Raw genomic sequence first — 22,421 nt, 5'->3', positions numbered from 1 at the left:
GAAAGCAAGCCGGCCGGATGAGAAAACATAAAGACCGGAAATGTGCCTGTTACTTCCTGTCCTAAATTGAGTTTGCGCTCTCGGTGGTTAGGAGGGGAAGTGACGTGGCTGCGGGGAAGATGGCGGCGACGGCGATTAGCTCATCGTCAGCCACGGCCACGGCGGCGGCTCTCGGAGAGGTGGAGGATGAAGGGCTCCTGGCATCGCTGTTCCGGGACCGCTTCCCGGAAGCCCAGTGGCGCGAGCGGCCCGATGTAGGCCGCTATCTCCGGGAGTTGAGCGGCTCGGGGCTGGAGCGGCTGCGGCGCGAGCCCGAGCGCCTAGCGGAGGAGCGGGCTCAGCTGCTGCAGCAGACGCGCGACTTGGCCTTCGCCAACTACAAGACCTTCATCCGTGGCGCCGAGTGCACCGAGCGCATCCACCGCCTCTTTGGAGACGTGGAGGCGTCGCTCGGCCGCCTGCTCGACCGCTTGCCCAGCTTCCAGCAGAGCTGCAGGTGCGACGCGCCTGGCGCTAAAGGGGCTTTTAACTGTAAAAGCTGACGTTTAAGATGGTAGAAATAGCTAACACAAAGCGTTTACCACGTCGAGGCTCTCTGCTGATCCCCTTACTAATGCATTTAAACCTCAAAACAGCCTTCAAGGTAGGCACTGCTATTCGCCTTCCCTCCCGCCCCCCACACACTTTTTTTGAGATAGAGTCTCGCTCTGTCGCCAGGCTGGAGTGCAGTGGCGCGATCTCAGGTCACTGCAGCCTCAACCTCCCGGCTTCAGGTGATTCTCCTGCCTCTGCCTCCTGAGTAGCGGGACCACAGGCGCATGCAACCACGCCCAGCTAATTTTTTTGTGTTTTTAGTAGAGACTGGGTTTCACCATGTTGGCCAGGATGGTCTCGAACTCCTGACCTCGTGATCCACCTGCCTCATCTCCCAAAGTGCTGGGATTACAGGTGTGAGCCACTGCACCCGGCTGTGTTATTTCCATTTTACATATGAGCTAGTCAAGACAGAGATTAGTGACATCTAAGGACACTACTAGGAGGGTTCGAATTCAGAACTGGATACCCAGGAGCACGTCCCTCCCTTGAAGGGCTGTTGTGAGCACTAAAAAAAAAAGGATTCATGCAAAGCTCTTATTACCGCGTCTGACATAATTGACATTATAGGTGTGAGCTGAATATATCTGCACATTCATGTACTTTTTTTATACAAAACAAGTACGGAGGTCATCTGCTTCAAAACTTCCATTGACAGGAAGCTGACAAGGACATCCTCCCATTTGAGGGCATCAAATATCAAAGAGTCTCTCCTTTTGGATGGCTGGGTGTGATGGCTCAGCCTGTAATCCCAGCACTTTGGGAACCAGACGCTTGAACCCAGGAGTTCGAGAGCAGCTTGGCCAACATGGCAAAACCTTGTCTCTACAAAGTAAAAAAAATAGCTGGGCATGATGGCATGCGCCTGTAGTCCCAGCTACTCAGGAGGCTGAGGTGGGAGGATCACTTGGGCCCGGGAGATTGAGGCTGCAGTGAGCCGTGATTGCGCCACTGCATTCCAGTCTGGGAGGTTGAGGCAGCTGTGGGGCTGTGATTGTGCCACTGCATTCCAGACTGGATGACACAGTAAAACTCTGTCTCAAAAAAAAAAAAAAAAAAAAGGCACGGTGGCTAATACCTGTAATCACAGCACTTTGGGAGGCTTAGGCAGGCGGATCACGAGGTCAAGAGATTGAGACCATCTTGGCTAACATACTGAAACCCTGTCTTTACTAAAAATACAAAAATTAGCTGGGCATGGTGGTACATGCCGTATGTAGTCCCAGCTATTCGGGAGGCTGAGGCAGGGGAATCGCTTGAACTTGGGAGGCAGAGGTTGCAGTGAGCTGAGATTGTGCCACAGCACTCTAGCCTGACGACAGAGCGAGACTGTCGCCAAAAAAAAAAAAAGTCCTTTTTGAGTCATATTCTGTCTTCATAGATCCTGTCCGTTATCCATAGTTCTGCCTTCCAGCCTTTCATTATTAAAGTTTAATTTTTATTTTTCTTTTCACTTTGACGGAGTTTCACTCTTGTTACCCAGGCTAGAGTGCAATGGCTCTGTCTAAGCTCACTGCAACCTCTGCCTCCCAAGTTCAAGTGATTCTCCTGCCTCAGCCTCCCAAGTAGCTGGGACTACAGGTGCACGCCACCATGCCCAGCTAATTTTGTATTTTTAGTAGAGATGGGGTTTCTCCATGTTGGTTAAGGTGGTCTTGAACTCTCGACCTCAGATGTCCCGCCCACATCGGCCTCCTGAAGTGCTGGAATTACAGGCCAGTGCCTGGCCTAAAGTTTAATTTTTCTGTTGAGCCTTTGGACATTTGACAGCAGCTTTTGTACTCTTCCATGCTCCAGAATAGATACGTAACTTGATAAAGCAGGTCTCTGCAAATACAGAGAAGAAATGTTGAAAGTAGACTGTGACAGGAACTATGGTTGAACATTAGCATAGGAGAAGGTGAAAACCTGGGGGAATATGGGGAAAGGTTTTGGATTCTAGGCTACTTAGTGCTTCATTATGAAAATAATGATAGCTGTTGTTAAATATTTAACTCTGTTTCTCGTTTACAATTTTTACTCTGATACATTGGTTCTGTGTCAGGTTCTGTGTTAAATGCTTCACACACATCATTTCATTTAGTTCTTACACCCTTATGAGGAGGGTCCTGTATAATTTTATTTATTTATTTATTTTTGGAGAGAGTCTTGCTCCGTCACCCAGACTGGAGTGAAGTGATGTGATCTCAGCTCACTGCAGCCTCCGCATCCTGGGTTCAAATGATTCTCCTGCTTCAGCCTACCAAGTAGCTGGGTCTACAGGCACATGCCACCACACCTGGCTAATTTTTTGTATTTTTAGTAGAGATGGAGTTTCACTTGAACTCCTGGCCTCAAGTGATCTGCCTGCCTTGGGTTCCAAAAAAGTGCTAGGATTATAGGTGTGAGCCACTGCGCCTGGCCCTATATGCTGTTTTACCAATGAGGAAGTAGGTTCAGAGAGGCCAAATACCTTGCCACAGCCAGCAAGTGGCATATCTGGATTTAGATCTGTTAGATTTATAGTTGTATGTTTTGGAACAAGTTGCTTAACCTCTCTGGGATCAAAAATTTCCTCAGGTGTGGGCCAGGAGCGGTGGCTAACGCCTATAATCCCAGCACTTTGGGAGGCTGAGGTGGGTGGATCACGAGGTCAAGAGATGGAGACCATCCTGGTCAACATGGTGAAACTCTGTCTCTACTAAAAATACAAAAAATTAGCTGGGTGTGGTGGCGCGTGCCCGTGGTCCCAGCCACTCGGAAGGCTGAGGCAGGAGAATTGCTTGAACCCAGGAGGCGGAGGTTGTGGTGAGCTGAGATCGCGCCATTGCACTCCAAACTGGGTAACAACAGCAAAACTCCATCTCAAAAAAAAAAAAAAGAAAAAAAAAATTTCCTCAGGTATAATAGTACTTACCTTATAGGTGGGGTGTGAGGAATAAATCAGGTAGATCATCCAGCCCAATGTTCATAGCAGGTGCTTGGTAACTGTAGCTAAGGTTTGAGTACAGAGCAGTGAAGGCCCAACATTCTTCTAATTTTTACTAGGAACTTTGTGAAGGAAGCCGAAGAGATCAGCTCCAACCGCCGGATGAATAGCTTGACCCTAAACCGGCACACAGAAATCCTGGAAATACTAGAGATTCCTCAGCTCATGGATACCTGTGTCCGGAACAGTTATTATGAAGAGGCCCTGGAGCTCTCAGCCTATGTACGCCGACTGGAGAGGAAATACTCTTCCATCCCTGTCATCCAGGTAGCCAACTTACCCAGAGAGGACTCAAAGTAATGTTCTTATAATCATTTATTCTGTGGTCAGGACTGAAGCTTTAGGTAGAAATCCTTGAATGTTTCACATCAGTTTCTGCCAGCCAGGCATGCCTGAACATAAAACATTGATCCATGCATTCATTCATTCAAAATACTTTTTTTTTTTTTTTTTTGAGACGGAGTTTCGCTCTTGTTACCCAGGCTGGAGTACAATGGCGCGATCTCGGCTCACCGCAACCTCCGCCTCCTGGGTTCAGGCAATTCTCCTGCCTCAGCCTCCTGAGTAGCTGGGATTACAGGCACGTGCCACCATGCCCAGCTAATTTTTTGTATTTTTAGTAGAGACGGGGTTTCACCATGTTGACCAGGATGGTCTCGATCTCTCGACCTCGTGATCCACCCGCCTCGGCCTCCCAAAGTGCTGGGATTAAAAGCTTGAGCCACCGCGCCCGGCCTCAAAATACTTTTTAATCATGTGCCAAGCACTGCTCTATATGCTGGGGATACAATGTGGCCTTGGCTCTCATGAAGCTTACATGAAGTCTGGTAATTGACAAAGAAACAAATAAATAATACCATTTGAGATAATGTTAAGTGACTCCAAAAAAAAAAAAAAAACAAAAACAGGGAATAAGTAGAGGGAGTCTAGGGTAGGTTTCTTTAGGTAGGGTGATTAAGAAAGACTTTTCTGGGGAGGTAACATTTAAGCTGAGACCTAAATGAGAAGAATGAGCCAGCCCACAAGATCTGGGGAGAGAGCAACCAGAAAGTGTGAACAACAAAGTAGAGAGGCCGAAGTGGACAGAGTTGAAGTGTTTATGGGATACAGAGGCAGTCAGGGTGAGTGGACTGTAGCAGTGGGAGAGCATTAGGAAGCAGATGAAACTGGAGAACCAGGTAGGCTGTGTAAGTCCCAGTGAGTGCTTGGAATTTTCTTGATTGTAGTAGGCAGTCACTGGAGGGTTTTAAGCCTTTTTTTTTTCTGAGGCAGAGTCTCACTCTGTTGCCCAGGCTGGGGTGCAGTGGTGCAACCTCAGTTCACTGCAACCTTCATCTCTTGGGTTCAAGTGATTCTCCTGCCTCCACCTCCAGAGTAGCTGGGATTACAGGCATGCATCACCACAGCTAGCTAATTCTTATATTTTTAGTAGAGACGAGTTTTCACCATGTTGGCCAGACTGGTCTGGAACTCCTGACCTCAAGTGATCTGCCTGCCCAAAGTGCTAGGATTATAGGCATAAGCGACTGTGCCTGGCCGGGTTTTAAGCTTTTTTTTTTTTTTTTTTTTTTTTTTTTTGAGACGGAGTTTCGCCCTTGTTACCCAGGCTGGAGTGCAATGGCACGATCTCGGCTCACCGCAACCTCCGCCTCCTGGGCTCAGGCAATTCTCCTGCCTCAGCCTCCTGAGTAGCTGGGATTACAGGCACGTGCCACCATGCCCAGCTAATTTTTTGCACTTTTAGTAGAGACGGGGTTTCACCATGTTGACCAGGATGGTCTCGATCTCTCGACCTCGTGATCCACCCGCCTTGGCCTCCCAAAGTGCTGGGATTACAGGCTTGAGCCACCGCGCCCGGCTTTAAGCTTTTTAAGTAAGAAAGTTACCCAACCAGATCTTTGTTGGTGAATCTACAGGCATCAGCTTTAGGAAATTACTTCGTATTTCAGGAAAGCCATGAGAATGTTGATCTGCAGTCTTGAGGGTCAGGGGAATGGGTTCTACAGCGCATCCTTCCCAGCGCAGTGTGACACTCTGTATTGTCAGGGCATCGTGAACGAAGTGCGCCAGTCCATGCAGCTGATGCTGAGCCAGCTGATCCAGCAACTGAGGACCAATATCCAGCTCCCCGCCTGCCTCCGTGTCATTGGCTACCTGTGGCGCATGGACGTCTTCACTGAGGCCGAGCTGAGGGTGAAGTTTCTTCAGGCACGGGATGCTTGGCTCCGGTCCATCCTGACTGCCATTCCTAATGATGATCCCTATTTCCATATCACAAAAACCATTGAGGCCTGCCGTGTCCATCTCTTTGACATCATCACCCAGTACCGTGCCATATTCTCAGACGAGGACCCACTGCTGCCCCCTGTCACGGGTGAGCACACTGTGAATGAGAGTGCCATCTTCCACGGCTGGGTGCTACAGAAAGTCTCACAGTTCCTGCAGGTGCTGGAGACTGACCTTTACCGGGGCATAGGCAGCCGCCTGGACTCTCTGCTGGGCCAGTGCATGTACTTTGGGCTGTCCTTCAGCCGGGTGGGAGCTGATTTCCGAGGCCAGTTAGCTCCTGTTTTCCAGCGGGTGGCCATCCGCACTTTCCAGGAAGCAATTCAACAAACAGTGGAGAAATTCCAGGATGAAATGAACTCCTACACTCTCATCTCAGCTCCAGCCATCCTGGGCAGCAGTAACATGCCTACTGCTGTGCCAGCCACTCAGCCAGGGACACTGCAGCCACCAATGGTGCTTCTAGATTTCCCCCCCCTCGCCTGCTTCCTCAACAATATTCTGGTCGCCTTCAATGATCTGCGCCTCTGCTGCCCTGTAGCCCTAGCGCAGGACGTGACTGGGGCCTTGGAAGATGCCCTTGCCAAGGTGAGCACATTCTGTTGGTTTTCTGCTACCCTGGGCTGCCTTTGATAATGGGTGGCCAGAATTTTGTAATAACAAAGTCTGGTGCCTGCTGACATGGAAAGGTCTAGTGTGGTTTTAGAGGTTCTTCTGGTTGAGAAGCTTTGGCCAGTTGCCCTTCATGGGATCTAGGACAGTTCATGAAGTGGCTCACCTGTAGTCACAATTCAGTAATGCATGTATTAGCTTTCTAGTGCTGTGTAATAAATTCACACAAACTTAGTAGCTTCCAGTAACACATTTATTACCTCCCGGTTTTGGTGGGTCAGGAGTCCAGGCACAGTGCAACTGGGTCCTCTCTGCTCGGAGTTCTATGGGGTTGCCATCAAGGTGTTGGCTGGCCTATGTTCTCACCTGGAGGTTGGGGCTCCATTTCAAACTTGTTCAAGTTAGCAGGGGTCTGTTGCTTGCAATTATAGAACTGAAGACTCAGCTCCTAGAGGCTGTCCACTCCATAGGCAACTGACAACATGGTTGTTAGCTTCCTCAAGGACGGCAGGAGAGCTTCTCTCTTGCTTGAGTCTCCATTTAGGTACCTTTTTTTTTTTTTTTGAGACAGAGTTTCGCTCGTTACCCAGGCTGGAGTGCAATGGCGCGATCTCGGCTCACTGCAACCTCCATCTCCTGGGTTCAAGCAATTCTCCTGCCTCAGCCTCCCGAGGTGCTGGGACTACAGGTGTGCGCCACCATGCCTAGCTAATTTTTTTTGGCATTTTTAGTAGAGACAGGGTTTCACCATGTTGACTAGGATGGTCTCGATCTCTTGACCTCGTGATCTGCCTGCTTTGGCCTCCCAAAGTGCTGGGATTATAGGCATGAGCCACTGTGCCCGGCCTTAGGTACCTCCTTTTAAAAGATTCATTGGATTAAGTCAGATGATTAGGGACTTTAATTACATCTGCAAAACCCTTCACCTTTGGCATATTCTTTTTTAATTTTTATTTAAAAATATGTCTTAGGCCGGGCGTGCAGCTGTGCAGACCCCAATGCAGTCAGTGCTGAAGGAATTAAGAAACAGACACAGAGACAGAAAGTAGGCCAGGTGTGGTGGCCCACGCCTGTAATCCCAGCACTTTGGGAGGCCAAGGCTGGTGGATCACCTGAGGTTGGGAGTTTGAGACCAGCCTGACCAACATGGAGAAACCTTGTCTCTTTAAAAAAAAAAAAAGAAGAAGAAGTAGTAAAAGGTGGGTTCACAGTACGCAGCATCAGGGGTCTCACAGCATTTCCAGCTGAGAGCCCAGAGCAGACTCTGACCCACGTATTTATTTCTTACATTCCAGTGACAAGTTTTACAAGTGGATGCCCTGTGTTCTTTCATTGGTTAAAGGTAAACTAATGAGGCAGCTAGTGAATGTTTGCTATAGGTTAAAGATAAAACTAGAAAGCATACTTTACGAGGGAACAAAGGAGTCACATATCCTGTGTTAAAAAAAAAAAAAAAAAAAAAAAAAAGCCGGGTGCGGTGGCTCAAGCCTGTCATCTCAGCACTTTGAGAGGCCGAGGCGGGTGGATCACGAGGTCAAGAGATCAAGACCATCCTGGTCAACATGGTGAAACCCCGTCTCTACTAAAAATACAAAAAAATTAGCTGGGCATGGTGGCGCGTGCCTGTAATCCCAGCTACTCAGGAGGCGGAGGCAGGAGAATTGCCCGAACCCAGGAGGCAGAGGTTGCGGTGAGCTGAGATCGCGCCATTGCACTCCAGCCTGGGTAACAAGAGCAAAACTTCATCTCAAAAAAAAAAAAAAAACAAAAAAACACGAATTCATCTGGTGTGGGACATACTCATATTGGTTACTGTTTTATAATACTTTGAGCAGTTTTCTGCTTTGGGGGGCGGACTAGGCTTTCCTTGCTGCTGCCCTCAGCAAACAATGTGATACATCACACATGTCAGAATTTACTCTCAACATTTGGAACCTCACTTTCCTAGCTGTTTTCTTGCAGTTTTCCAGTGGTTCCAGCTTTCTGGGGCCTCAGGGGCCTTAGTAGAAACCTTGTATAGTTTTGCTTCATTTTCCTGTGCTCCAGCACATTTACGTGCTCATGGTGGATCCTCAGTGGAAGTCAAGAACCATGTATTGGGCCAGGTGCAGTGGCTCATGCCTGTAATGCCAACACTTTGAGAGGCTGAGGCAGGATCTATGAAGACAGGAGCTCTAGACCAGCCTGAGTAACAAAGCAATACCCTATCTCTAGAAAAAATTGTAAAACTTAGGCAGGCATGATGGTGCACCCCTGTAGTCCCAGGTACTTGAGAGGCTGAGGTGGGAGTATCAAATTCCTTCAGCCCAAGAATTTGAAGCTACCATGTGCCTTGATTGTGCCACTGCACTCCAGCATAGGTGACAGAGCAAATTCCTGTCTCTAAAAACAAAAAACTATGTATTTTCTATAATTCTATGACACTTCTCCATTGGAACTGGAAACTACACCTGTAATGTAACAATTTGGGTCTGAGCTTTACATCAGTGAAGTGACAGAACTGTGGAGACTGACCGTAATTCTGAGTTTAAATGAGATAGTAATATAATGTACTCTGTTAAATTACTTTATTCAGGAAAACTTGTGTACTGTGTTAAATTACCTTGTTCAGGAAAACTTGAGGGCTACACCTTTCTTTCTTTCTTTTTTTTTTTTTTTTGGCCTAGTTTCATGCACTGCCAGTGGTGATAGGCTGTCCCAGTGATTGACAGTGTCCTTGTCTCTTAGGTAACTAAAATAATCCTGGCCTTTCATCGGGCTGAAGAGGCTGCCTTCAGCAGCGGGGAGCAAGAGCTCTTCGTCCAGTTCTGCACTGTCTTCCTGGAAGACCTCGTTCCATATTTAAATCGCTGTCTCCAGGTCCTTTTTCCACCAGCTCAGATAGCACAGACTTTAGGTAAGAATTTTGTAAACTGCCCTACTGTTGTGTATTTGAGATACGAAATAATTCACCCAGTTGTGTAAGTCAGTGTTTTTTAGTAAATGTGTCCAATTTTAGAACATTTCCATCACTCCAGAAAGATCCTTCATGCACACTGGTGTCACTCTTCGACAGCATCCTTAGCCCCTGGCAGCCTACTCTCTGTTACTATAGATTTTCCTTTTCTGGACATTTCATAGAAATGGAATCATACATTATGTGGCTGTATCTGGCTAAGTGGAAGAAGCCAGTCACAAAATAACCATATATGTATGATTCCATTTCTGTGAAATGTCCAGGGAAAGGGTTTTGTTTTGTTTTTAGAAAGTGTTTTTAAAGTCTTTTTTCCAGTTCACTTTCACGTCCTCGTCCCCTTGTGATGGGAGAGGGGCTTGGTTGAGGCGCAGCTTCCCAAAGGGCAGTGGGTCAGTACATCACACCTGCGAAGCCTGGCTGCCCTCCACTTTTCCATTGGTGCTGCCTGAGGTTCCTGCTGCCCGTGCCCTGCGTTGCTGCTGCTTCTGCTTCACAGTATAGCTTCCCATTCCCTATGACAAAGGTGGTTTTTGATGTATTGAACTATAGCTGGCCGCAGTGGCAAACGCCCGTAATCCCAGCACTTTGGGAAGCTGAGGCGAGTGGATCACCTGAGGATTGGAGTTTGAGACCAGCCTGGATAACAGTGAAACACCGTCTCCATTAAAAATACAAACAGGCCGGGCGCGGTGGCTCAAGCCTGTAATCCCAGCACTTTGGGAGGCCGAGGCGGGTGGATCACAAGGTCAAGAGATCGAGACCATCCTGGTCAACATGGTGAAACCCCGTCTCTACTAAAAATACAAAAAAAAAATAGCTGGGCATGGTGGTGCGTGCCTGTAATCCCAGCTACTCAGGAGGCTGAGGCAGGAGAATTGCCTGAACCCAGGAGGCGGAGGTTGCGGTGAGCCGAGTTTGCGCCATTGCACTCCAGCCTGGGTAACAAGAGCGAAACTCCGTCTCAAAAAACAAAAAAACAAAAAAACATTAGCTGGGCTGGTGGCAGGTGCCTGTAATCCCAGCTACCACGGAAGCAGGAGAATCGCTTGAACCCGGGAGGCAGAGGTTGACATACTAAATAATTCACCCATTTGTATTAAGTCAGTGGGCTGAGATCTCACCACTTCACTCCAGCCTGGGTGCCGACAGTGAGACACTCAAAAAAAAAAAGAAATATAGTAATTGCTTCTGTTTCTTCTTGTGTGGTTCTTTTCCTTTTTCTTTTAATTTCTATGTTGAATTTTATCAATAACTTTTTTCCGTTTTGCTTTCCCCGTCCGGGTCAGGCATTCCTCCCACTCAGCTCTCCAAGTACGGAAACATCGGGCGTGTGAACATCGGCGCCATTCAGGAGCCCCTCGCCTTTATCCTGCCAAAGAGAGAGACGCTCTTCGCCCTGGATGACCAGGCGCTGGGGCCCGAGCTCACAGCTCCAACACCAGAGCCTCCCGCCGAGGAGCCACGCCTGGAGCCCGCGGGCCCAGCCTGTCCGGAGGGAGGGCGAGCGGAAGCGGAGGCGGAACTGCTCAGTGTGGAGCCCTAGCCAGCGTTCCCTGCCTCCAGAACGCGGTGCGTACGGTGCCTGCTGCGGGACAGCCAGGGCTGCCTCGCCCAGGAAAGCCCAGGGCGGGCTCGGGAGGCAGGAAGGCGCTCCGGAAGGAGAGCGGAAGGGGCGGTGCTCAGGCTGGGTCTGGGCGTGAAGACGGGATCCTGCCATGAGCCCTTGCTGTGCGCGCTCTGACGGCGCTTCCCGGCGTGCCCAGCGCTGCAGCCGGAAGGGGCGGCCTGGGTTCCTGCTGCTGGCGTCGCCATGTCCCGCCTGTGGGGCTCGCTGCTGCTTCGGCGGATGTGGGTCCCCGTTGCCTGGGGAAGGGCAGCAGCCGGTGGTTCCCGAACTTGCGGCTCCACGGCCGCCCCTGACGGCGTCGGGGGCGCGGCGCTCCGGCGCTCCTATTGGCGCTACCTGAGGCGCCTGGTGAGGGGGCCGCCTGAACCGCCGTTCTTGCACGTGTGCCAGGTTGGGGACCCGGTGCTGCGCGGCGTGGCGGCCCCGGTGGAGCGGGAGCAGCTGGGAGGGCCCGAGCTGCAGCGGCTGGCGCAGCGGCTGGTGCAGGTGATGCGGCGGCAACACTGCGTGGGCCTGAGCGCCCCTCAGCTGGGGGTGCCGCAGCAGGTGCTGGCGCTGGAGCTCACCCAGGCGCTGTGTCAGAAGACCCCGCCGCGCCAGCGCGCGCTTCGCCAGATGGAGCCCTTCCCCCTGCGCGTGTTCGTGAACCCCAGCCTGCGGGTGCTGGACAGCCGCCTGGTCACCTTCCCCGAGGGCTGCGAGAGCGTCGCCGGTTTCCTGGCCTGCGTGCCCCGCTTCCAGGCGGTGGAAATCTCAGGTGGGGGAGGTAGGGGCCGGGGCGACAGGAGCAGCGCCGGCGTCTCTTCGCCAGGCCCCGGCGAGAGCGCAGAAGTGGTTGCGGTTTATTTGCTGGGCCTCCCGCAGGAAAGAATTGGGACGCGGGAGCGGACGGGCTTCAGGACGGATAGAAGCTCCTGTGGGACAGATGCGGCTCAGATAGGATGCGGGGGCGAGGAGGGGACCCCCGAATTCCCGTTAGTTGACCCCGGGCCTCTGCTTTCTGTTCCCTTACTCTGTGACACAAATACTCTTCAGCCCCAGTTAGATCCGCCATGGTGGAGTTGGAGAAGTGGGGTTTAGCACCCCAGCTTGACCCAGCCCAGTGGGGTAAGCCATTCTCTCCGTGGTACCACTGGATGTCTCGCGGAATGTGGGCTCTGCTGGGGTCGGGGTGATTGTTTCTGGTTCAGGAGAGTCAAAAACTGGGTCTCAAGCTGCAGAACCTCTATTAGGAGTTGAGAGCCCACAGATACCTCAGAAGCCGGGGGGTGGGTCAGAAGGGTTGCACCATAGGAAGATGATTTCTCATCTCAACTCTACAGTGAATTTGATAACCTAATTACCATAATTGGGAACCAGGTTGAACACTTGGTAATGGGCCGAGTTGAGGGATCTTTTCCAGTTAGGAGAGGATCTGTTGTCTATATTTGCTTTCTGCTGTTGCCTCTTCTCCATGGGAACAGCCAGGGCTCGGGGCACGGGTAAGGAGGTTGAGGATGATACTGTTCACCTGTTCCCACTCACGAGGGCTGTAACTTCCTTTGCAGGGCTGAACGCCAATGGAGAACAGGTGGTGTGGCAGGCAAGCGGTTGGGCAGCCCGCATCATCCAGCACGAGATGGACCACCTGCAGGGCTGCCTGTTCATTGACAGAATGGACAGCAGGACATTCACAAACATCTGTTGGATGGAGGTGAATGACTAAAGCTTTTTACTAGGGCTGAGGATTCCTTAGACCAAGATGCAAACACTGCCACTTTGAGCTGGGCACATCTTACTTGGCATCAACTTGGATGGCTTGGCCATGACAGGAAAGTGGACCGCCAAGGCATGCCAGACTGAGCTGGAGGAAGATGTCAGAAATGTTTACCCTGAAATGAGCTATGGACGAAGTGTTGCCTACAACTTGAGGAGAAAAATCACCCCCAAAGGAGTGGATGTTTCCTGACAATTCTGTTTGGAGATAGGTGGGGTACTGCATTCGTCTGCAGTAGACATGAGTTCCTTGGACCTGTATAATCTCTCAAAGCCAAGGTTTGGTAATAATGTAGTCTCCAAATACCTGAAAGCTGTCTTTAAAAGTGCAGGTAAGCGTGACTGGCCATTTGTGCTGGGTTCTTATTTTTACAGAGGGCTTGTTGCTTTGGTTGACCTTGGACGCCAGTTTGCTTATAGAAATAAAACAGCAGGATAATCCCTGCTCAAGGAAGTGTTTAATGACAGCACGAGTGTAAATAAGTCCCCACACATTTTAACAGTCTTGGGCAGGATTTTGCTGCTGAGATCTCTAGAGCAGCTGGTTCTTGGCTTATTCTTGGGGTAGATGCCATGGATCAGGGCTGGGGGCAGGGGTAACAACTGAGAAGTGGAGTGAGCCCTTTCCTGTTAACAATTGGGACAGACAAAACAGAACTAGTACTTCCTGGTCATAGACTTATTTTGGAAAAGTGAATTAACATCACATCAACCAATGTAGGTTTAAGAAAATGTTGCCAGCACGATGGTTCACACCTCTCATTCCAACACTTTGGGAAGCCAAGGTGGGTGGATCACAAAGTCAGGAGTTCCAGACCAGCCTAGCCAACATGGTGAAACCTGGTCTGTACTGAAAATACAAGGCCAGGCGTGGTGGCTCACACCTGTAATCTAAGCACTTTGGAGGCCAAGGTGGGCAGATCACCTGAGGTCGAGAGTTCAAGACCAGCCTGACCAACATGGTGAAACCCCGTCTTAAAAAAAAAAAAAGACAAAAAAAATTAGCTGGGCATGGTGGCACACCCCTGTAATCCCAACTACTTGGGAGGCTTGAGGCAGGAGAATCGCTTGAACCCAGATGGTGGAAGTTGCAGTGAGCTGAGATTTCACCACAGCACTCCAGCCTGGGCAACACAGCGAGACTCCGTCTCAAAAAAAACAAAAAAAGCATCAGCTTTGTCAAGAGATTAAGGAATTCCAGTTTTATTCTTTTTTTTTTTTTTAATTTTCCTTTTTTTTTTTTTTTTGAGACGGAGTCTCGCTCTTGTCACCCAGGCTGAAGTGCAGTGGTGTGATCTTGGCTCACTGCAACTTTTGCCTCCTGGGTTCAAGTGATTCTCTTGCCTCAGCCTCCTAAGCATCTGGGACTACAGGTGCACGCCACCACGCCCAGCTAATTTTTGTGGGGTTTTGTTTTTGTTTTTGTTTTTGTTTGGAGAGGGAGTCTCACTCTTGTTGCCTGGGCTGGAGTGCAGTAGCACAATCCCGACTCACTGCAACTTCTGCTGCCCAGGTTCAAGCAGTTCTGCCTCAGCTTCCCCAGTAGCTGGGATTACAGGCGCCTGCCACCATGCTCCACTGTTTTTTGTATTTTTTAATAGAGGCGGGGTTTCACTATCTTGGTCAGGCTAGTCTTGAACTCCTGACCTTGTGATCCACCCGCCTCGGCTTCTCAAAGTGTTGGGATTTCAGGCGTGAGCCACTGTACCTGGCATAATTTTTGTATTTTTAGTAGATACAGGGTTTCACCATGTTGGCCAGGATGGTCTTGATCTCTTTTTTTTTTTTTTTAATTTTATTTATTTTATTTTTTTTTGGAGACAAGAGTTTCGCTCTTGTTACCCAGGCTGGAGTGCAATGGCACGATCTCGGCTCACCGCAACCTCCGCCTCCTGGGTTCAGGCAATTCTCCTGCCTCAGCCTCCTGAGTAGCTGGGATTACAGGTACGCACCACCATGCCCAGCTAATTTTTTGTATTTTTAGTAGAGACGAGGTTTCACCATGTTGACCAGGATGGTCTCCATCTCTTGACCTTGTGATCCACCCATCTTAGCCTCCCAAAGTGCTGGGATTACAGGCTTGAGCCACCGTGCCTGGTCGGTCTTGATCTTTTGACCTTGTGATCCACCCGCCTCAGCCTCCCAAAGTGCAGGGATTACAGGAGTGAGCCACCGTGCCCAGACTGTTTATTTTTGAGACAGAGTCTCTGTTGCCCAAGCTGGCTCACTGCAGCCTTGGCCTTCCAGGTTCAAGTGGTTCCTTTGCCTCAGCCTCCCAAGTAGCTGGGGCTACAGGGGCGTGCCACCACACCCGGCTAATTGTTTTTGTATTTTTAGTAGAGATAGGGCTTCACCATGTTGGCCAGTTTGGTCTGAAACTCCTGACCTTGTGATCTGCCTGCCTGGGACTCCCAAAGTGCTGGGATTACAGGTGTGAGCCAACGCACTCAGCCTCTTTTATTATTATTTTTGAGATGGAGTCTTGCTCTGTCACCAGGCTGTAGTGCAGTGGTACAATCTCGGCTCACTGCAACCTCCGCCTCCTGGGTGCAAGCAATTCTTCTGCCTCAGGCTCCTGAGTAGCTGGGACCACAGGCTCGTGCCACCATGGCCGGCTTTTTTTTTTTTTTTTTTTTTTTTTTTTTTTTTTTTGTATTTTTAGTAGAGACGGGGTTTCACTGTGTTGGTCAGGATGGTCTCGATCTCTTGACCTTGTGATCCACCTGCCTCGGCCTCCCAAAGTGCTGGGATTACAGGTGTGTGCCACCACGCCCAGCCCTTTTATTATTTTTTAAGATGGAGACGGGGTCTAACTGTTGCCCAGGCTGGTCTTGAATTCCTGGTCTCAGGCAGTCCTCCTGCCTCAGCCTCCCAAAGTGCTGGAGTCACAGTTGTGAGCCACAGTACCCGGTTAAACTCTAGATTTAGATAAATTGTTTCACTTCATTTTTATGCTGAATTTTGTTAAGTAGATACTCTTGCTAAACAGAGTCCTTGGCTGGGCGCGGTGGCTCATGCCTGTAATCCCAGCACTTTGGGAGACTGAGGTGAATGGATCACGAGGTCAAGAGTTCAAGACCAGCCTGGCCAACATGGTGAAACCCTGTGTTTACTAAAAATATAAAATTAGCCAGGCATGGTGGTGCATGCCTGTAATCCCAGCTACTCAGGAGGCTGAAGCAGGAGAATTGTTTGAAACTGGGATGCAGAGGGTGCAGTGAGCCAAGATTGCATCACTGCACTCCAACCTGGGCGACAGTGAAACTCTGGCTCAAAAAAAAAAAATCATAGAAGTAATAGGAAGTTCAGTAAGCGGTAGAGAGAATAAGTGTTACCAGCGGCAGTTAATTAAATGAACCCAGGAAAGATCCGTCCTCCCCTGTGGCTTTCTCTGAGGCCCCATGAGGCCAAGCAGAAGCAAACTGGCTTCTAGTCCAACCAGACTTTGAAAAGGAATCCTGGCTGGGCGCAGTGGCTCATACCAATAATCTCAGCACTTTGGGATGCTGAGGCGGGAAGATCACCTGAGGTCAAGCGAGACTAGACTGGTCAACAGGTGAAACGCTGTTTCTACTAAAAATATAAAAAGATGGGCTTATTTGGGTGCGGTGGCTCACGCCTGTAATCTCAGCACTTTCAGATGTTGAGGTGGGTTAGATCACGAGGTCAGGAGCTCAAGACAAGCACCTGACTAGCATGGTGAAATTAACTGGGTTGTGGTGGCACACACCTGTAATCCCTCCTACTCAGGAGGCTGAGGCAGGAGAAAGACTTGAACCTGGGAGGTTGGAGTGAGCTGAGACTGCACCAGTGCTCTCAAGCCTGGGAGACAGTGAGACTGTCTCAAAAAAAAAAAAAAAAAAAAAGGAATCCCAACCAGGTACTACTGCAAGGTGCAAAGTCAGAGATGCAGCCACTGGGGAGATTGGTAGAAAGCTCATTGATACTGAAAACATGGGTCTTTAAGAAAATTAGAATTCAGTGAGCCACCTTTGATTTGGGCAATGTTCATAAGCTTTTTGCAGGGAGGTATGGCAACATTTCGATGCTTATTCGATGCTGCTGTTTTTTTTTTTTGAGACAGTTTTGCTTTTTCGCCAAGCTGGAGTGTAATGGCACAGTCTTGGCTCACTACAGCCTCTGCCTCCTGGGTTCAAGCAATTTGTCCACCTCAGCCTCCCGAGTATCTGGGATTATAGATACGTGCCACCACGCTCAGCTGGTTTTTGTATTTTTTTTTTTTTGAGACGGAGTTTCGCTCTTGTTACCCAGGCTGGAGTGCAATGGCGCGATCTCGGCTCACTGCAACCTCCGCCTCCTGGGTTCAGGCAATTCTCCTGCCTCAGCCTCCTGAGTAGCTGGGATTACAGGCACGCGCCACCATGTCCAGCTAATTTTTTTTTGTATTTTTAGTAGAGACGGGGTTTCACCATGTTGACCAGGTTGGTCTCGATCTTTTGACCTTGTGATCCACCCGCCTCGGCCTCCCAAAGTGCTGGGATTACAGGCTTAAGCCACCGCGCCCGGCCGGTTTTTGTATTTTTAGTAGAGATGGGGTTTCACCATGTTGGCCAGGATGGTCTTGATCTCTTGACCTTGTGATCCACCCACCTCAGCCTCCCAAAGTGTTGGGATTACAGGCGTGAGCCACCACGCCCTGCTATTTGATGCTTCTTAGTCTTCTGAGGTTAACACTTTTGTGGTGGACGTCGATAGCAGCAGATCGTTGTATTTTTCAATAAAAAATCTCTTCCACCTTAGGCAGAAGACACTCACAAAAACTGCATGTACATGTCAGCATTGTGAGCTAATTGAAGTTTTAGAAATCAGCTTCCACAGTGAAAGCCAATGTCGGCAGAAGGTTTAGAACAGAATCCCCGGGTAGAAAAGTGAATTTCAGAGCATTCCAGGGAGGAAACTCCTCTTTATATGTGGGCCTGTTTTAACGTTGATGGCAGGTTGTGTGCTGGCAGCCAGAGTCTGAGGCCCCTGTCAGTCCAAGATTCAGCATCAGTGGTTCCTGTGGCTGGTCGTGGAGAGAGACAAGTGGAAAGGCAGGTGTCTGCACGCTCTAACTAGAGCACAGATGGATAGACCATAGCCGCACTAACCTCTCTTAACCCCTAGGACTTGTCAAGGTGTTTTAAGCAGTAGGAATGAGGAAACCACCTTCTGATTCAAGTAAGTGTAGTAACTGGAAGTAAAAACTTGTAAGCTCACTAAAGTGAAGCTAAACAGACGATAGTTCACATCCTGGTAACTGAGGGCACATAACCAAGAACTTAGATGAGTACCCCCTAGCCATGAAGATTCCAGCTCCAGCAGCTGCGTAGGTGTTACCTGCAGGTCAGGCTGCTATTGCTCCAGGTGACATGGTTCAGGGACGGAGGAGGTGACCCCCCATCACTGGAGCCAAGCCTTGCAGCTGCTGATCCAAAGTTAGCTCACTTCAGCAGAGGCTCCGAACCAGAGCAAATAAGCATCCCAGTGCAAGACCAGTGTGAGTCAAGATTTGGCCATGTAATCAGTTCTGTCCTAACCAGGTTTGAAAAGCAGAGGAACAGTACTGGTTTTGGAGAGGGAAGACTGGAACAGACCCTTTCACAGGCTACAAGGCTCATTTACTTGGCATAGTCTTTCTATGTGAACACACCTTGCCTTTGGTCTGTTCATATGCGTGGGATAAACATGGGACAGTCTCTGCAGCTTCACTGCCTGCCAGACACATGTGCAGGGCTGCCAGCTCTGGGCCCTTGGTGTCTGTCAGGGGTCACAAACTGAATTGGCCACAGGGGCTATCTGGGCAGGCAACACAGATGCGTGGGGATGGGTGACCCTTCTGCACAGAGAAGCCCCTACTCGGGGGCAGCGGACAGGCTGCCCCATGAGGACTCAGGCCCAACATTACCTAATTTAATCTTCTAGCAGTCAGAATTCTGAATTTTTATGTCAATTCTCAACTTTTAAATGTTTGCGGCAGACTAAACCAAACAGAGCTGCAGGATGTGTCTGGCACACAGGGCTCCCAGTTTGCAGTCTCTGATCTACAGGCTGAAAAATGACAAGAACTATCCGGGTCCCACAGACACCCCCAGCCAAATTTGTGAGGCCTTAAGGGGAGGAGGTCTTACACACCTGACTGAAGAACAGGCCTGAGAACTGCAGCGTTCCTGCTTCCTACTCTGCTTTAGAGGAGACAGCAGAGAGAAAACCAGAGGTCTTTAACTGGAAGCAAGAGTTGCCCGTCAAAAGAGTCCCAGGTAAGAGTCAAAGATGAGATCACTCCGGTGGCTGAGGAAGGGAAAAGGATTTATTAGACTATTTCCAAGATAGGGACCCAGGGCAGTGGCTGGGTTCAGTGTTTTCACACTCAGAGGAAGAAAAGGCAGTGAACACCCACCTGACTGCCTTCCCCTGATACAAACGACACTATCTCCTCTTCCCCAAAGGAAGATACAGCCATGGATGTGAACCTAGGAGGGTGGGAATGGCTTCTCTCTCTCTGTCTTTGAGGCAGAGCCTGGGCTGGAGCTGCAGGGGCATCAGCCAGTGTGCTCTCAAGGAGCAAAACTTGGGTGTAAAAGGAGCAGCGCTGGAGCCTGACCGGCTGTCTAGAGATCTCAGCAACCCCGCAGCATGGCTGCTCCCACTCCTTGATGCTTCCAGGTGATTTTATCTTTATTTATAAACAAGACAAAAATCCAAGCAGCATTAATTTAGGGGAACAAAAGATGGGAGGAAAAAAAGTGGGTAGAAGGAGCTGGTGAGCATCCAGGAGAGGAGGAAGTAGGAAGAGCCAGTGTCCACCATGTGCCCTGGGGTGGCAGAGTGTCTCTGCAGCTGCAAAGCCCCTCTTTCCAGTTCCCTGGTGGGCGGCCAGACAGTAGAGGGAACTCTGTAGTGACTTTGGGACAAGCCGTGGAGCCCTGTCTGGCTGCTGACATGGGGAGTGCCTGGATTTGCCCTAATCAACCTCCCACCTTCACCATCGCCCAAGTGAAGCAGCTTTTAACTCTCCTGGCCAAAGTCCTCTGAGAATTTCTTCACTTTCAGGAGGTCGTCTGCATTCACCGTGGGCCGGGTGGTAGCCAGAGACCGCAGCATGTCCGACTGCAAAGGCAAGAGCATGCAACTGAGCAGGCTCCAGGCCCCCGGCCCCCAACTTCCCCATATCAAACCATGCAGTTGAGGGTGGGAAGAGGCCTGCCTCTGAGGCCATCCCAGCGGCCAAGCTCCCTCCAGAGGCCCGCTTGAATGTACCTATGGCAGGGACCCTTTTCCCTCTCAAGGCAGTTCAGATCATTTTCAGATGGGCCTCCTCCTAATCTGAGAATCTAAGTTCCATCATCTCATAATTCCCCTTAGGAGCTTGGTTTTTTTCTTTTTGAGACAATCTCTCACAGGCTGGAGTGCAAGGCACGATTCCTGGGTTCAAGCAATTCTATATCAGTCTCCCGACTAGCTGGGATTACAGGCACACACTACCTGGCTAAGTTTTGTGTTTTTAGTAGAAATGTGGTTTCACCATATTGGCCAGGCTAGTCTTGAACTCCTGACTTTGTGCCTCTGCCTCAGCCTCCCAAAGTGCTGGGATTACAGGCATAAGCCACCATGCCCAGCCTGGAGACTTATTTTTATTCTGGACCCAAGACCCCGATTTTCTGGGCTGTGTGCAACACTCTCCCAGCTGGTCACTTACCATGCAAACTACAGGCTCTAAGAGTTTGTCCCCAGGAACGTCCATCCAAGTCATCTCCATGGCCCCCGGGTCCCCTGGTGAGCATGGGGTCAGGAGGTCATCGATCATCATGCTGGGATTGGTGCGGGAGGGGCCACAGACCTGAAACCAAACAGATCTGACTGGCTGGAGCAGCTGCCCCTCAGTGTCAGAGGGGCTGGACCTCTCCAGTCTAAGGAGGTCTCAAAGAGAAGGCCCTCTGGGTCCCCAGCATCTGAGGAGAAGGGGCGCCTTCAGAACTTGGGCTGGGTGGTCCCAGTGAGTCATGATTTGCATGCAATTCCAGCAACCTGAAACCCCAGTGCCTTGATGACAGTGCCAGTCCTAACTGGCATGGGAGGACCCACAGCAGACACTCAACAGAGATCTGCTGATGCATGTTGGAGGTCATACTATATCCAACACTTCTCTCAACACTGGCTTGGTGTCTGCCCAGCACAAGAGCACACAGTGTTGATGGAGGAGGCTACAGCAAGATTAAGACAGGAAAGAGGCCCTGTCTTCTTTCACACACCCTGAGATGGCCACACTCCAGAAGGTCTACAAGGAGGGGACAGTGGGTACAGCCTCCATGGCACTTGCCCTTGACTCTCCAGGAGGCCTCAGAGGTCACCTGAGCAGCCGAGGAACAGGACCAGGAGCTCGACAAAAAGCCCAACATCCCAGTCTTGCTATGACATTTTCTCAGCAGGCCGCACGCTCACCTTTTTGAAGTGTGTGGCTGACTGCACCTTCCTCACGGGCTGCATGAGGGAGTCTCGCACGATGATGCTGATGTCCGCACCCGAGTAGCCTTCAGTCTTCCGGGCCAGCTCGTGGATGTTTGCATCCGTGAGGTTGTGGGGGGTGCTCCCCAGATGCAACCGGAACATCTGGGCGCGAGCAGCTTCCTCTGGCAAGGGGATGTAAATTCGCTTCTCAAACCTAAAGAGCCCAGCACATGGCAGGAGTTGAGAGCGGATGATGGAATGGTATTCACAGAAGGGGAGGCATGGCACAAAGATTTGAGCGAAACGAACGCACTTCACAGGCCAGTGATGCTGGTGGCACATCTCTCAACAAGCTGGCTTCACAAAGGGCTCTGCTTGGCAGGCAGACAGGAAGAGGGGTCAGGCCGCACCCAGGCTGCCAGCAGCAGACAGACCATGATGATGGTGGTGAAGAGGAGAATTAACACTAGTAGTCTGTAATTGCTGCATAATAAAGTTTACTGTGTTGTGTTTAATATAAAACCTAACTCCCTGTAAAACCTAACTCACGTATTCTTCCCACATTCTCAGCAAAGTTCCTAGGCATCTCAAGACTTGCTAACCAGCTGCAAGGTCACAGGGCAAGGTAACAACCAAAGAATGTACAATGTATTTCTTAAAATGCTATTTCTCACTGGGCGCGGTGGCTCACGCCTGTAATCCCAGCACTTTAGGAGGCCGAGGCGGGTGGCTCACGACGTCAAGAGATTGAGACCATTCCGGTCAACATGGTGAAACCCGGTCTCTACTAAAAATGCAAAGATTAGCTGGGCATGGTGGCGCACGCCTGTAGTCCCAGCTACTCGGGAGGCTGAGGCAGGAGAATTGCTTGAACTCAGGAGGCAGAGGTTGTGGTGAGCCGAGATCGCACCATTGCACTCCAGCCTGAGTAACGAGCGAAACTCCCTCTCAAAAAAAAAAAAGCTATTTTTCAAATGTAACGTACATCACAAAACGTTACAAATTAACTGTTTTCAGTAAACCTGTTAGCTGCTATGTCATCCTGGATGTATAAAAAGTGGCCCATTTTCTTTGTCCTTTGCTCAGTTTTCGGATGCCGGTCCACTGAGCTGGTGCACCTCAATAAAAGCCTCCTGTTTAACCCAATGGTCTCTGGTCTCCTGATACCTGGAACA

General features: G+C 50.1%; 3 protein-coding genes across 6 annotated transcripts in view; 2 read left to right on the top strand and 1 right to left on the bottom strand.

Annotated features, from left to right (window-relative positions):
- Positions 1-25: 25 nt before the first annotated feature.
- COG8 (component of oligomeric golgi complex 8) lies at positions 26-12,681 on the top strand. The gene is given in 7 exon segments (XM_003939974.4): positions 26-66; positions 68-496; positions 3,622-3,829; positions 5,609-6,436; positions 9,188-9,356; positions 10,703-10,985; positions 12,591-12,681. Coding segments are annotated over 6 exon segments (1,917 nt in total). The 5' UTR covers positions 26-40; the 3' UTR covers positions 10,960-10,985; positions 12,591-12,681.
- PDF (peptide deformylase, mitochondrial) lies at positions 10,992-22,392 on the top strand. Of its 3 annotated transcripts, none has more exons than XR_012519126.1 (3): positions 10,992-11,800; positions 12,591-13,130; positions 18,884-22,392. XR_012519126.1 is itself a non-coding variant. In XM_010350689.3 (2 exons), exons 1-2 carry the CDS (start codon positions 11,227-11,229, stop codon positions 12,746-12,748), a joined length of 732 nt encoding a protein of 243 aa, XP_010348991.2. In that variant the 5' UTR covers positions 10,992-11,226; the 3' UTR covers positions 12,749-13,265. The 3 variants fall into 3 exon arrangements, 1 of the variants encoding a protein (XP_010348991.2); XR_012519125.1 differs by having other exon boundaries at positions 18,779-22,392; XM_010350689.3 differs by lacking the exon at positions 18,884-22,392 and having other exon boundaries at positions 12,591-13,265.
- VPS4A (vacuolar protein sorting 4 homolog A) overlaps positions 14,575-22,421 on the bottom strand; it is a 17,185-nt gene continuing 9,338 nt past the window's right edge. For both annotated transcript variants that reach the window (XM_039477663.2, XM_039477671.2), the window contains exons 9-11: positions 21,241-21,460; positions 20,498-20,638; positions 14,575-19,908 (exon numbers count right to left, since the gene is read on the bottom strand). In XM_039477663.2, the coding sequence (XP_039333597.1) occupies positions 19,807-19,908; positions 20,498-20,638; positions 21,241-21,460 (463 nt within the window). In that variant the 3' untranslated portion in view covers positions 14,575-19,806. The remainder of the gene's footprint in view (positions 19,909-20,497; positions 20,639-21,240; positions 21,461-22,421) is intronic.

The sequence above is a fragment of the Saimiri boliviensis genome, chromosome 1 (genome assembly GCF_048565385.1).
Source record: "Saimiri boliviensis isolate mSaiBol1 chromosome 1, mSaiBol1.pri, whole genome shotgun sequence".
NCBI classification, from domain to species: domain Eukaryota; kingdom Metazoa; phylum Chordata; class Mammalia; order Primates; family Cebidae; genus Saimiri; species Saimiri boliviensis.
This window is presented reverse-complemented; position numbering and strand designations above follow the sequence as displayed.